Here is an 11,524-nt window from a genome sequence, read left to right on the forward strand (position 1 = left end):
CATTGCTCTATTCGGCAGACCGTAGAAGAAAAACTGGTAGAGGTAGCGGAAAAGTTACTTTGCACAAAAAAGCAGAAGAATCAAGGAAGGAGATAGTATGGAAATAATGAGTTTATCACGGATAGTTACGAGGTTATGGGTCTCGGAGTAAAAACTGATACAACCCACCCCACTCTCCCTACCGATACCAAACCAAATACCAACCAAAACCGTGAGGAAATACCGAAACCGAACCAACCTAGAAACATTAGGCAAATACCAAATTTATACCAATTTATCAGCCTCTTATATATGAGGGTTCAAAATACCAACAATATAGGTACCAAATATAGGAGGATTGAAATAACAAATACCAAGTTGGTATCGGTTTGGTATCGGTATACCAAAATGTTGGTAGGGGAGAGTGGGGAAAGATGCCCAGGGTTTTGCAATGTCATATATTATTCGAAAATGACAATCGGAAAGCAAAAACTTGGAGTTTCAACGGAAGCCGACATCATTTTTCTCCAAAAAATATCACACTTCCGTGCCTGAAATATGATAACTTTTTTGCTATTAAGCATTTTCCTGAAGAAGTGAAAGGGGGCATCTTACCCCAGAGGGTGGGAAAGACGCCCCCTGGCGTTGGGTAAGATGCCCCCTGCACTATAAGTGATATAAATGGGCACGTGAATTGCCTGAAGGAATCAGTACCTTTCGAGCCTAGGCACAAAACGCTATCATAAGGGCCCTAAAAAGTCGTCGTGAGGAGCCTCAGATGTCATCATGGGGGCCATCATGTCCAGCGCGGCCACACGAGCCTCCGTGGTGGCGTTCGGAGACCATCGTGGTGCCCTTATAGGTCTTCATGATGCTTGAGGGCCCTCAAGCCCATCGTGGGGACCTCAGATGCTAGCGCTGCCCGTGGAGCCAGCGTGGGAGCCCTCAAAGGATGTCGTGAGGGGCCTTGGAGCCAATAATGGGGCCCACAGAGGCCGTCATGAGTGCTCTCAGAGTCAGATGCCGCCCAAAAAGTCGCTGTGTGGGCCGAGAGACCGGCATGGAGAGCACCCGGCCGTATTGGACTCACAATAGTCCCAGATCGGCTTTTGTCTCTCATCACAAGTATGTAATAGATGATTCGACAGGTTGCTTGAAGGACAGCGTACGGAAATAGGGGGGCGTCTTTCCCCATCAGGGCAGGGGGCATCTTTCCCCAAGGTACCGAATTAACATGTAATCAGTACAATTTGTTACCCATAAAACAACAACCTGAAACAAACTGGTTGGGACACAGTACACGTAGGGTAGACCGGGGCAAGTCGCCCCGCCGAGGTAAAACGCCTCACCGATGTTTCTCGGAACTGGCAGAGTTCTGGGGAAACATCCTCTCTTCTATAAAACGTGTACTATATGATCATTATATGAGCAGACTGGAAAGAAATTGTTATGACTTTTTCGGGAGATATAGCCAAAAATGTGTTTTCTGAGTGATTTTTATGTTTTGTTGTCACATTATGCATCATGGCGTTCTTTTATGGTCCACATCAGGCTCACGACTTTTATGTATTTTGAACAACTATTGTCTAACGCTTATCATGCCGGGTTGGTCCGTGTTAAATTATGTCTTGCTGGAGTGCAAGGCGTTGTTCTCTGACCGAACTACGTGATGGGGTAAAACGCCCCAGTAGGTCGCGGGGCAAAAAGCCCCATGGGGCGTTTTACCTCATGTGTTGTTCGGGCTACCCACTTTCTAATGTTCGGTAGCTGGCGAACAGTAAGTTTCTATGCCATTATGTGTATTTTTCTCAGCAACTGGATTGACAAAGGAAGTATTTTGTAAACATTTGCATTGCAATAATTTATTATTTGGTCTTATGAGGCAGGTGAAAAACCTGCTCATACAATAGTGTCTTAGCTGAACACCTGACAGGATGGAATGTGCTAACTTCAGTGCCGTGCCTCCAGAGGTCTAACGGACCTCTCACATAAGATTTAGCCAACTACCATGTTAAATCTTTAATCTTAAGTATGGGGCTACTTGCCCCAGGCAGTGGGGCGTTTTGCCCTGGGGTTGGGGCAAAATGCCCCATTTGCAGTTGCTTCACAAATCACTTCCTAGCTTGGAGTCCGATCATAAGTGAATGAATTTGAGGGGTGCAATTTAAAGTAAAATGTCCAAAGAACGCATTGAGCTTAAATTTGGCCTTCCAGCTAATGTAGGACAAAATTTATGTAGCAAAATAAATTATCTGGGGCGTCTTGCCCCAGGCTACCCTATGTTACGGATCTGCAAAATTCAAACGGCGTTCGAAAGGCCTGTCAAATTTGTCGAAGGAAACCAAATTTTATTGACCTCGGGGTCACCGATGACGTCACAGGTCAGGTCAAAGATGAAATGTTTCACCGTTCACGGGTCTTCTAGGGAATGCGCTATAACACCGAGGAAAACGCATTTTGTCGGGAATCAGCGATAGGGCGTCAGTTGCCTAGTAGATATGTTGCTGTTAGAGGTCACTGGTCATACCAGGTCAGGTCACAGGTCAGGTCACCAAAGGTCACCAAGGGTCACCACATGAACCCAACTTTACTAAGGGTGTGCGATGCATGTTTTATGGCCAGTTTTTCATTTCCAACTCAATGGTGTTGGTTATAAGACCATCAGGTACGGTTTAGGTCACTTTCTGGTGGAGGTCAGGTCAAGGTCAGGTCAAAAAAGGTCAAATTTCAAAGTTGATATTTTTGCATAAAATGGGTATTGATTCGATGCAGCTCGTCACGGGGAGTCTAATGGTGGTCTTTGTTTTGCGCTACGAGGTCTAGAATTGCTGAAAATTGAGTTTGAAAATTTGACGTCATCAATTTTGAACAGTTTTTTCGCTATAACTTGGCCAAAAAAAGAGATATTGATCTCAAATTTGGTATGTAGATAGAAGGCGGTAGGTACTATCACATATATTCCGGTTTTTTCGAAATTCAAAAAACTTTTTGGATTTTTTGGCTATTATATTCCAAAAATCTATTTTTTGATTTTTGGGGGTCAAAATCCAAAAATTTCAAAAATCCGAGATAGCAGTTTTGTAGCCCTGTCCATTCTACAGCTTTTGTGTCTGTATCATTTTTCTGTATTTGCAAAGCTATAGGCCTGACAGCTCTTCCCGCGAAACCCTTTTTTGGGTCGAAAACGGCAGAACATGACGTCACTCTGACGTCATTTCTGGCCAACCTATCATAGCCTTTGGAAAAATTTTTAGTCACAATGTGTAAAATTGATGTCCGGGAGGGTACTGAAAGTTTGGTGGCGATCGGCGCAGTGGTGCTGGAGATATATCGAAAAGTCTGGAGGGGGGGCAAAAAATAGCCCCCCCCCCCACCAGGTCGCGGGTTAATGTTAGATTATTTGTTTCGCCGCTAGAGGGGGTGGGGCGTCTTTCCCACCCTGGGCATCTTACCCCACTCTCCCCTATCCGATTGACATCTCTATTAGCGACCCTTTCCTATTTGCGACCTACCTCCCTACAGAAACACTGGTAGGAGAGATTGGGGTAAAAACATTGTCAAAAGGTGAGGCATACTTTGGTTATCAAACTAAATCATTTTCCGGTTGTCGGTGTTTCTGCAGGAGGGACGTTTCAGATGAGTTTAAATGAAAATGTCGAGTTTCTTATCCAAAACGTGTGTACCTATTTGGGCCCTCTCTGATTAAAAGCGATGCCCATTAGGATGATGCACCTTGCTTATTCTGAAAGGACAATCCTTTTTCAATTGATTTCCGTTTTCCCAGTTAATCCCAGTGCACTGCATGGTGGTTAGAAATGTGTTGCAACTCATGTTTCCTATTTGCGTCCGACATGGTCGCCAATAGCTCAAAAAGGGAAACACAGGGGAAAAGAGAGAAATGAAAATGACGTGTTGCTGAAGCTTGCAATGTGTGGCGGGAGATGCCAAATGTCTTCACCGAATGCAGGGTTGCCGAATCCAGCGCGGGCCCCGAATATCATACGAGATAGCCCGCAAAATTTGGGCTTTCGCCTTCTTTTCGCCTTTTGGTGCATCACGTGATCAGTTTTTACTTACGTAAACGTGCTGGATAACCGTTACTGTTCGAGTGATTGAGTGCTTTGCGTATAGGTTACCTTTTTGGGTTCATATTTCATCTTTTCAGGCGTCGCATTTTTTGCTATTTGTAATATGAGAAAACCCATAGACTTATTAGCGACCCTCCCCGGTCGCTAATCGGGACGAGTTCCCTATTAGCGTTTTTTGCATAGCGCTAAGTTGGTGGGGACGTAGGGGCGTCAGACGGTTACGAGGGTGACGTGAGACCTTGAAAAGGGCGCCATCCTCCTATAAGGGCGCCGAGTGATTGAAAACGCTATGTGGTCCAGGGGCGCTGAGGGGCTAGAAGGGCGCCGAACAGTCGAGGGACGCACGGTGGGCGGAGACATAAGGGCGCGCGTCGCGCGAGACGGTCAAAAGAGCGCCGTTAGAGCATGAGAATGGCGCAGTGCTGTCAAAAGAGCGCCATTCTCCCAGAAGGGCGTCAAGTGATTAAAAACGCTATGTTATCCAGGAACGCGAGACGGTCAGGAATACGCCGTTGGAGCATACGAAGGGCGCCGTGCTCTCGAAAGGACGTTTGTAAAAGACTTATGGGTGCATTTTCATCATTGTGGGTGCATACTTCAGGATTGAGGGTACATCTATCCCCACAAAGAGATATAAAATGACACCCCTGGGCTGTGCCGCAATACAGCGCGGCCGGCGTCGGCCCGCGCGTCGGCCGGGAAGCTCAGCCGGCCGCCGGGCTGAATCACTGGACAAATATGTAGCAAGTTACAAATATTACTTAAAACCACTCATGACCAAATTTCAACACGAGAAGTGCTGAAAGTCCAAGCCCCTCAACTCAACCGTTCAAACCAAAGCGGCAAAGCCAAAGGCCCCGAAAGTGTCAATCCTATTACTGCAGTAAAATAAGCATGACGGCCAAGTAATGGTGGTATTTGAGCAGTGTTTTAGATTTGATAAATGGTTTCTGTCTTTTTTTGTTAACCCTCAAACATTTGATGACAAAACTGACGCGGTCGCAGCAAAACTACTGAGCCGGATGAATGTGTGTGTGAGTTTTCTCTTTTTAGGTTATTTTATACACTATGGGTTTGTTTTCTTCTGCATATTATTTTATTGGCTGGGCACATAGCATTGGTATGTGCTTGTCCTTTTTTATTTTGCATGACACATGCATGACTGATAGAATGTCACTGCTTTGGCTTGTCGCTTGCTGTCATGTAACCGAACATTTAGGCCGTAGGTTGAGGTGGTTATTGGACATAAGGTCCCTAATCTGATTTTTTTCAAGAAATTTGTAACCAAGAATATTGTAAGAATAGATAAATGGATGAATGGTTGGTTAAAGTGGTCCCGGGTGCCCTGTTTAGCAGTGTCTGTTGCAAATGATGCCACAGTCCGACTAGCCACCACCTGACCTTGCCCAAGTCCCAAGACCACCTTGCTCATTCCCATTGGCTGGTCTGTAGTCGTTAAGGAGGCATTAAACTTTGTTTTTCGCAACCAAGGAGTGGTGCTATACCCAGAGATGCTTTGTAATCAATCCAAACCAAACCTGACCTAACCTTATTAACAACCTACCACCTAAAACCTACAACCTAAAGCCTACCACCTAAAGTCTCCCACCTACAACCTTCAACCTAACCTTCAGCGCCTCTCCTTGGTTGCAAAAAACAAGTGTGTGGTGTGATGCCTGCTTTCAGCTTTACTACGATTGGCTGATCTGCCGGTGATGATTTAAATGGAAAGTGAAAAATATACTGCAGTTAGATGGTGGCATGTTGCACAGCCCTCCCATGTCTAGCATAGCATACCATGTCTCTTGTCACTTACCAACTGGCTCAACATATTTATATGGGTCAAATGATGTGGAGCTCTCAGACTGTGAACTCGGGAACTCATCACTCATCACTGAGGTAGAGGGCTTTCATTTAGACATTTTTTACATTGATGAGACATTACTTCTCATAAAATAACAAATGGAAAAATAAATAACCATACAAAATACTGTTAGCTTTCTCAATTCACAATAACATTATATAGTGTTTTATGTGCCACTGCAAACATTAGCACCTACCTATGCTCACTTCAGGCTCCTCCAAAAATCCAACTTTTGTTTGGAATGAGAGGAGAACTGAGAACTGAGAAGAATAGTAATGATGAAAGGTGGAATCAAGAGGGGCCTGGGCCCTGAACTCTGAAGAAGTGATAGGAAGGAATGATCTTTTGAAATGAGATCAGGTTAGAGAAGCTTACAGGAGGTTGGAGCAGCCACAGTAATGGACCCTTAAAAAAGAAGTGTTGGGAGCTGGCACAAATACAGAAAGCTGATATTTATCTATATTTATGTTTTTTAGACTTGGCATTATACTTACAATTTATCTGCTCATTGTGTCAGAAAATTAATGGAAAAGTCTGTAACTCAGGCTCATTTGAAATTTGTGAAAGCTACCTAGATTTCTTATGACAGACTGTTTGCCATTATAATTTATATATGGGAACAGATTTGACATTGTTTGACCTTCCTGTGAAGTCACATATAATCTAGCTCAATCTAAGGCTGGACAGCTGGGAGGGGGCTACAGACCCTTTCCTATATGTTAAATGCCCCAACAAGGCCAATATAGGCAGGGTTGACTAAATACATATGCTAAACTTAACATAAAAAATGCAGTGTGAATTTTCTTCTTTTCACAGTGAGGAACCATCTCTAAAAAGAATATAAGCAATGTCGTCCATCACAAAAGGTCAGTATTTTGCATTTTTATTTGGATGCTTTACAATTGCCAATTTCCATTTATGATTGATCCAACCATTTATGAACCTCGATTTGACTGTTTGCCTATGACACTGCGATGCAGGACATTTTTTAGAGCCAGGATCTACCCTTCTACTGAGAATATTATTAAACCCTGGCCTAGTCTGACCTTCCAGGACCTTTATTAGAACCCTTCTTAGTCCAGTTCAGCCTGAGGCATTGGAGGCATTTCTTACAACTGTGCCCTCTTTGACTGGTCCCTCAATGAATACATAAGGTGGGTTCTAGGGAATGTTCTACGTGTGATGGAGTCACTTACTCGACGGTCGACATTTATCAGAATCGAGTCCCAGCTGATAGGGCTGCCGTGACTGAGTATGTATTAGGTGTTGTATTCACTAAATCATTAGTGATGTTTATTTGCATGACATTTAGGTATGCAACCATTTTTAGGAATTTTCATCGTGGGTGCCAAGCGTACGCCATTTGGAGCTTTCTGTGGCAAGTTGTCCAACAAGACCTGCACGGACCTGCAGGAGGTGGCTGCCAAGGCAGCGCTGCAGGCTGCCAAGGTCGACCCGAAGCTGGTCGACTCGGTGGTCATCGGAAACGTCCTCTCCGTGAGTCGCCGCTACTCCTGCCGTGTGTACTTTTCTGCACCCTGTCGGTACATGGGCCTGGTCTCTCGCCCCATTGATTGGACGCCACTCGCACAATTCTAAAAAGAATTAAAGATCGCTACCGGTCGCATTCTGCCAACACGCCGGCACAAGTGCTCAGTCAGCGCGGCTTGTCGTGTTTACCTTTCGTCGTGTATGGTTCCCTTCAGGCCGCCGACCTTTGCCCTCTGGTCGTGTGAGGTTGAAGTTTGTCCGTCATCGTCGGCAAAACCCTTGCTTGGTAACAAAGTGAATTCGCAGGATATTTACGATGAAAAATATCGAGCGTTCTGTACCTACATACAACATTGTCCGTATTTTGTTCTAGTGGCTGAATCATTTAATTATTTGGTCATGATGGTTTGTAAAAAAGGTACCTATGTAGCCAACTGTTTTAGACAGACTGTGAAAGGTTCTTTCGTACTATCACTTGTCAGAGGATCAAATCAGGCTTTCTGGGCCCTACAAAAGGCTTGGGTTTTCCGGAAACATTAGCCTTTCATTTATGCCTATGTCTTATTAGTTATTCCCAATGTTTTCCTAATTCAGCTTATTTACTAACGTGCTTTCTATTCATAGAAAATATGTTCATTGAACTCATTTTTACATCATATTTACACCAGTCGTACACTGGCTAATGTATGAACTCCATCGTGGATTATACGAATGCTCCCTCCGCTTCCGACAGTGCTCGTCGGTCGAGGCCCCGTACATCGCTCGTCACGCGGCGCTGCGCGTCGGCTGCGATGTGGCCACTCCGGCCCTCACCGTGAACAGGCTGTGCGGCTCTGGGTTCCAGTCGATCGTCAACGGCGCCCAGGTGAGTCTCGGCCGGCCAGGGGGCGGTCTCTTACAGCGATATAGGTGCTGATGTGAGTCTCGGCTGGGTAGGGCGGTCTCTCACGATCCGGGTGCTGATGTGAGTCTCGGCCGGCTAGGGAAATCTCTGACACAGCGATATAGGTGCTGATGTGAGTGCCGGCAGGTACATTGGCGGTGAGGGCGGCCTCGCACCCAGCTGATGTTATAACTGTGAATGTGGACAGTCTGACTACAGAGTAATGCCTTTAAGAGGAATCGTCGAGTTATAGCGGAATGTACAATGCCCGCCGATGTCTGTGTGCATTGCTAGTTATTTTGGGAAATAATACGCTAGTCTCCACGGCCGTCTGATAATGTGGACACGACCGAGCGAGGAATAGTCTCACTCATTAAACGCGTAAACACGGAAGAAATTCACGTTTATCACATTTGCGTCGTTTACTTTTAACTCGTCTCAATCATGCGTATAAAATAATGCTCTGATTGATGATTAATTGATTGGATTTGCCGATGCAACTGTGGCTTGATTCCATATTTGATGTGGTAGTCCTAGTCTTCTTCAGTTCGTCAGTTCTCTGTTGACATATCCGCTTTACCAGTACAGCGTTATGGGCGCAAAATGACCGCCGCAGTCGACGCGCCCGTAAACCCCAATGAACGAACGAACCATATTTGATGTAACGTTGCTCCGTAAGCTCAAAGCTGCGTCGATGCCCTTACCACTTAAAAAAAACAACATTCAACATCGAATTATGGACACTTTTGTCTTTTTTTTATTTAGTCCGAACCTTTTGAATGGAGGGATTCACAAGGACAGAGTCCATTATTTGGTGATATATCGCAAAGCCCCCACGAGATCGAATACTGCAATTTGAGACAGTTGGGGGCGTGATTAATTATCCGAAGGCTGGTTCCGCGATTCCTGATGACAAGTCCGCAGCCACAATTATTAGAGGTCTGTCGATGTCACCGCCCGGGCGTTGGTGTTTTCTCCGACAGGACATCACAATGGGCGACTCCCAGATTGTGCTGACGGGCGGCAGCGACAACATGACGCAGGCGCCGCACGCCGTGCGCGGCCTGCGCACCGGCGTCAAGCTGGGCGCCAACCCGCAGCTGGAGGACATGATGTGGGAGGCGCTCACCGACCAGCACTGCAAGACGCCCATGGGCGTCACGGCCGAGAACCTGGCCGACAAGTACAACATCACACGACAGGACGCCGACCAGTTCGCCATCGGCTCGCAGCAAAAGTGGAAGGCTGGTGAGTCCACGGCGGTGCTGTGGAACTTCTGTTCATTGTTCACTGACAATTAGGGGTACAGTAACACAGCTGAGAATGGAGGCTGCTTATTTATCATCGATAGAGCTGTTTTCCAATTTTAAGAATGACCTTGTTCGTTACTGATTCCTATTTTTTGAAGGGCACCTATCGCGGTAATAATCGCGAGGTACAGCGAGATGTTATAAACTCGATGTTTAAAATCCTTAGAAAATGTCATGATTTGTATTTACTGCTCTTTCTTATTAAGATCAATTGAAGATTTCGAGACTGGTGGAACGTTCTATTTGCATCGTTATATACGGCGATATTCCCTTATCGTAGTTGAACCGCGCGATGTCGCCGTTTCCAGCGCACGACGCGGGCGTGTTCAACGACGAGATTGCGCCGGTGACGATCAAGGTGAAGCGCCAGGACACGGTCATGGACACGGACGAACACCCCAAGCCCAGCTCGGACATGGCCAGCATCGGCAAGCTGCCCTCGGTCTTCAAGAAGAACGGCACCGTCACCGCTGCGACTGCCTCGGTAGGTGCCGCCTCACCCGACCAACGGACACACGCCTCCGAGAAAAATATACACCGTGGAACTGGCTACAGTCAGTTTCCCGTTTTTTTTTTTCGTGTGTGGTGTTACCTACCCAATGCTTTATACCATAAAGTCAATGCCAGCTCGTTATTTAGGCTGATATTTTTTTTTTCGTTTTGTTCATATGGTCGTTCAGCATGTTTTTTTTTCGACTGTTGGGTGACCTGGAATATTTTTTATGACGAATGGCCTTGGCAATGATTTTAGATATACACGTTTTGGTTATCTTCATAAAATGTTCCGATAACGTTTGAGAATCGTAGAATTATGTACATATAACTCAAGTCATGTTAATCACGTAACATTTATGCAGCTGGGCAAGTTCATCCTTTTTCCTACCTGAACTCATTGTCGCCTGTGATAGGTCCCCGATTTCGGCCTGCCATCTGACCGTTGTCCGTATCGCAGGGTATCTGTGACGGCGCCGGGGCCGTGGTGCTGGCCTCAGAGGCGGCCGTCAATCAGCACGGCCTCACCCCGCTGGCCCGCCTGGTCGGGTACGCTGTCGCCGGTGTCGAGCCCACCATCATGGGCATCGGTCCGGCGCCGGCCATCCGCAAACTGCTGGAGAAGAGCGGCCTCAGCCTCAACGACATCGCCCTTGTGGAGGTGAGGCCCAGGACAGGCGCGTTTTTCGACGTCGTTCGCGTGATTCCACACTGTTTTTAAGATCCTGAGTGTTTTGTTCGTTGGTGATGATAAAAATTGACTGCCACTTATGTAAGATAAGACATTGTTTTGAGTCGTTCTCATTCCTGGAATGTGATAAGCGCGTTATCATTGAGAGTATCGTTATTTAATATCTACGTCACATCAACATGTGTATCTGTACCTTATTTTAGTTTGTGATATCGTAGCGTCTTCTCACACTGCACCCTCTTCCAGATAAACGAGGCGTTCGCGCCGCAGACGATCGCCTGCCAGCGCGACCTGGAGCTGGACCCGGCCAAGCTGAACACATGCGGCGGCGCCATCGCGCTGGGCCACCCGCTGGCCGCCTCCGGCTCGCGCATCACCGCCCACCTGGTACACGTGCTGCGCCAGCGCAACGAAAAGTACGCCATCGGTTCGGCGTGCATCGGCGGCGGCCAGGGCATCGCCCTCCTCCTGGAGAGGGTGTGAGCGCGCGCTTACAGACGGGGAGCCGAACGGGACGGAGGACCGGGCGCGGGCGGCCGGGGCTCCGCCGACCGCTCCGGTAACGGAAACAATGCAATGGCCACTTTGGCCACGTAATTTCTTATATAGTGTAAATGTCTTGATGGTACATAATTGCAATCGTGAGTAAATCGTATTTACCGCTGCTATATTCCGAATTTTGAAAGGCAAGTTCAACGCAATATATCTTATAGGCGTAAGTTTGGT

At 46.6% G+C, this 11,524-nt stretch overlaps 1 protein-coding gene across 7 annotated transcripts in view; it reads left to right on the forward strand.

Moving 5' to 3' along the window:
- LOC122382457 (3-ketoacyl-CoA thiolase, mitochondrial-like) overlaps positions 1-11,517 on the forward strand; it is a 38,674-nt gene extending 27,157 nt beyond the window's left edge. Inside the window, exons 1-8 of one of the 7 annotated variants that reach the window (XM_043367802.1) lie at positions 5,017-5,095; positions 6,748-6,797; positions 7,262-7,428; positions 8,156-8,287; positions 9,289-9,553; positions 9,924-10,099; positions 10,568-10,768; positions 11,045-11,517. In XM_043367802.1, the coding sequence (XP_043223737.1) occupies positions 6,779-6,797; positions 7,262-7,428; positions 8,156-8,287; positions 9,289-9,553; positions 9,924-10,099; positions 10,568-10,768; positions 11,045-11,281 (1,197 nt within the window). In that variant the 5' untranslated portion in view covers positions 5,017-5,095; positions 6,748-6,778 and the 3' untranslated portion in view covers positions 11,282-11,517. Of the gene's footprint in view, positions 1-5,016; positions 5,188-6,207; positions 6,292-6,747; positions 6,798-7,261; positions 7,429-8,155; positions 8,288-9,288; positions 9,554-9,923; positions 10,100-10,567; positions 10,769-11,044 lie in introns of those variants that run through there. The other 6 variants (XM_043367805.1, XM_043367809.1, XM_043367808.1 and 3 more) reach the window with 6 other exon arrangements.
- The last annotated feature ends 7 nt before the right edge of the window (positions 11,518-11,524 follow it).

This window comes from Amphibalanus amphitrite, unplaced genomic scaffold (genome assembly GCF_019059575.1).
Source record: "Amphibalanus amphitrite isolate SeventyFive unplaced genomic scaffold, NRLGWU_Aamphi_draft 000140F_arrow, whole genome shotgun sequence".
Lineage (NCBI taxonomy): Eukaryota > Metazoa > Arthropoda > Thecostraca > Balanomorpha > Balanidae > Amphibalanus > Amphibalanus amphitrite.